Source organism: Pygoscelis adeliae, unplaced genomic scaffold (genome assembly GCF_000699105.1).
Source record: "Pygoscelis adeliae isolate BGI_AS28 unplaced genomic scaffold, ASM69910v1 Scaffold659, whole genome shotgun sequence".
NCBI classification, from domain to species: Eukaryota; Metazoa; Chordata; class Aves; order Sphenisciformes; family Spheniscidae; genus Pygoscelis; species Pygoscelis adeliae.
The window spans coordinates 154,976-157,876 of NW_008825546.1; the positions used below are offsets into that span (position 1 = coordinate 154,976).

A 2,901-nucleotide genomic window follows, 5' to 3' on the forward strand; every position below is an offset into this window, starting at 1 on the left:
GTCCCATGGGGACTGCCCCCCCCCCGGCGCCGCTCGGCACCTCCCTGGAGGCAGCGTTCGGTCGCCTGGGGCCTCCCGGATCTGCGGACTTTGGCCTCGGTGAAACGGTGGACAACTTGTGCTCAGCAAACAGCTCCTTCCCTGCCCTCCCACTCGAGATCCTAGCTGCGGTAGCACTCCGCAGCTATATATTCCAGCTGCCTTTGTTCTAGTACTGTTTTTCTTCTGTTACTAGCAACTTTTTAATTAAAAACTTTCAGTCGTCAGGGTAATACCCAGCAGGTAGACTGACGGGCCGAGGGTGAAGAGAAGCGCGCAATCGGTGTGCGGGTGTTCGCTTTGGTGGAGGATCACTGGATTTCAGTCTAAAACTTAGGTCAGAATTTAAATCGGTATGAATTGCAGCATCACCAGGACACAGGCATAGGGAAGGCGCAAGCTTCCTGGAGGTCGTGGAGAATAAAAAAAGTTTCCTTAAGAAAAATTAATGAATTTTTTTCTTTAATTTTGGCACCAACTTGTACAGTTTCGATGTAATTTGAGTGATGTAATTGAAATTACCTCCTCCCCTAAGCTGTCACAGAGCAGCTTTGCAGGGCAGCGTTGACGCCGACCGTTTACAGAGCTGCAAACGGCAATTCGCTCTATCCCGTGTTTGAAATGCAGCAGGTCGAGAACGTTTTCCTCGCCCGTCCCGGCTGACTGCGGGGCCGAGTTAGCAGCTTTAGCGGGGACAAGGCGCCCCGCAACACGCGTGAAGGTAAAGCCTCTACTCCAGGTTAATGAAGTAAAAGCAAAGCTCGTTTGAGACAAGGTAGAACATAAAAGGAAAGATCAAACCCACAAGCTAGCCTAGGCAGCGCCCCGTGGCTACCTCGCTTAACAATAGCCTTGGCTGGGAAAACGGGAAAGTTTGGGTTACAAAGCCTTTGTTTTACCCAACGAGTTGCCCGGACGGGCCGCTGAGCCGGGGGTCCTGAGCCCAGCCCATCGGTTCCCGTGGAGGTTGCTTGTACGAGGGGACGTACCATCCGCGCAGCCACGGTGGGCGTTAGAGGCTGCCCCGGAAGAAGACCCCGTCCCTGGCAGGTGCCAGGGTGGAAGGCCACGTCTGGCACTGGAGAGCACGAAGGTGAACAGGGGAAACCCGTGTTTTTCTGTATTTAATCAGCTTCAAATAATTTTCAGTTTGATTTTGGTTGCTTTTCTTTAAAAAGACCACCGGTTGGCACTTGAAGAGCTGCTGCTTTCCAGCCGTTACCTGGATTTGATCGCTTAGTCTCTGCCTAGAACACGGTAAGAACATTTCAGCGTCTCGGGCTGACCGTCAGCGGCTGTGTCTGCGTTAGCAAATAACTCGGCGCAAAAGCGGTGGATTTCACATTGGAGCAGGTGGTGCAAACCCCCCAGTAACCTGGGGGTTACTCCAGAAGGATTTGGTCTGGCCCCCGGTGGAATGTCCCCACCACGCCCGTAATTCGCGGCTGTCTGAGGATTTTTGGATATTTTTGGGTTTTTTGGATTGTGACCCACCTTCTGTTTCCCCTGGGGGTTGGACTTCCCAGTTGCCTGCGGTGAGTCACAGCCTGCCGCCGCAGGCAGGGCTGCCCTCGTACACCAGCGCGCCGTCCACGAGCGCTTCCTCAGCCTCGTAGCTGCTGTTCTCTAACTCCGTGGCCACGGGGCACAGCTCCTGGTTGCACCACCTGAACAGGGAACGCAAACAGTTTGTCCGAGCCCCGTGAGGCAGACAGCGCTGGTTTCGGCTGGAGGTCTTGCCCGGTTTGGGTCCCTCTCCTCACTGCTAGAAGGGAGATTCCCTGTGGCAGGGAAGAGCCGTGCTGTTGACAGCGACCAACCCGGAACGCTGTTTGTCTCCATCTACGATGATAGGAAGTTTGGGCCTCGCCACGGCAGGGGGTCAGGCCGCTCGGAGAGGCAGAGCAAAGCCTGCTGCATTGCACAAGAAATGGTCTAAAACGGTTAGTGCTAGGGGAGGTTTTTGCTTACCTTCGAGCAGCGGAGATGTCTGTGGAGGAAGCATCAGGCCGAGCTGCGTGTTCGATTAGAAGAGCTCCTGTGGAAGAGCAGGAGACATCAGTGTTCCTGGGCTCCAGCCAGAACAGCAAGGGCTGGTGAAAAAGTGGGTGGCGGTTACATCTCAACAGCACTTGCCAGGCTGAGCTGCCTCAGTCTGAAAGAAGGTGGGGACCGAGCTTTCTTTAAACTCCACCCTTTACCCAGAGGTGTGAAACCGGGCCATTCTGGGGCTGATTCCTAGCCCTTTCCTGGTCCGAAATCCATCGTTTCTGTCTTTCCCGCTACCTGCATAGATCCTCGCTAGGGTGTAGGAGAAGTCTCTTGCTGCTAGCTCCATGGTCACGGCCCCTTTGGAACCAGCTGCTTGCGTGAACCGCGCAAGACTGCTGATGGCATCCCGCGTTTGCTTCACGGCGGGTTCCAGTTTCGCCGTGCTCGAAGCCAGCTCCAGTTTTTGCTGCAAAGAAAACAATCACAGGAAAAATTGCAGCCTATTTACCTTCTGCAAGGAAGCACACCCAGCAGCGGCTAACAAAAAGCTTGAATCAAGGTGGCTGTAACTCGCGCTGCCGTAGGTGGAGTGGCCCGAGCACCGCGCGGCAGCAGGAAAGGGGACGTTGCCAAAAGGAAACTCACAGCCTTGCCCCGAGGACGGAGAATTCCTCAGAGCCAGACCCAGCGTGTTGCTGTTTCCGCGCTGGCTTTCCAGCTGCACGTGGGGACCAGATCACATCCCCAACCCTCTCTAATTACCTGTATCAGGTTCTAATTCTCCCGGGTATTTTCGTTTCCACGAAGATGCTAGAGTGGTGTCCAGGCAGGAAAATTCAGATTTAAAGCAGCTTTTCTCTGCAAGTCATG

General features: G+C 54.5%; 1 protein-coding gene across 7 annotated transcripts in view; it reads right to left on the reverse strand.

Annotated features, from left to right (window-relative positions):
* Nucleotides 1-51: 51 nt before the first annotated feature.
* Nucleotides 52-2,901, reverse strand: part of LOC103923643 — a 22,389-nt gene continuing 19,539 nt past the window's right edge. For 2 of the 7 annotated variants that reach the window (XM_009332037.1, XM_009332032.1), the window contains exons 12-14: nucleotides 2,326-2,497; nucleotides 2,011-2,077; nucleotides 464-1,706 (exon numbers count right to left, since the gene is read on the reverse strand). In XM_009332037.1, coding sequence (XP_009330312.1) covers nucleotides 1,580-1,706; nucleotides 2,011-2,077; nucleotides 2,326-2,497 — 366 coding nt within the window. In that variant the 3' untranslated portion in view covers nucleotides 464-1,579. Of the gene's footprint in view, nucleotides 444-463; nucleotides 1,707-2,010; nucleotides 2,078-2,325; nucleotides 2,498-2,901 lie in introns of those variants that run through there. The other 5 variants (XR_663941.1, XM_009332036.1, XM_009332035.1 and 2 more) reach the window with 5 other exon arrangements.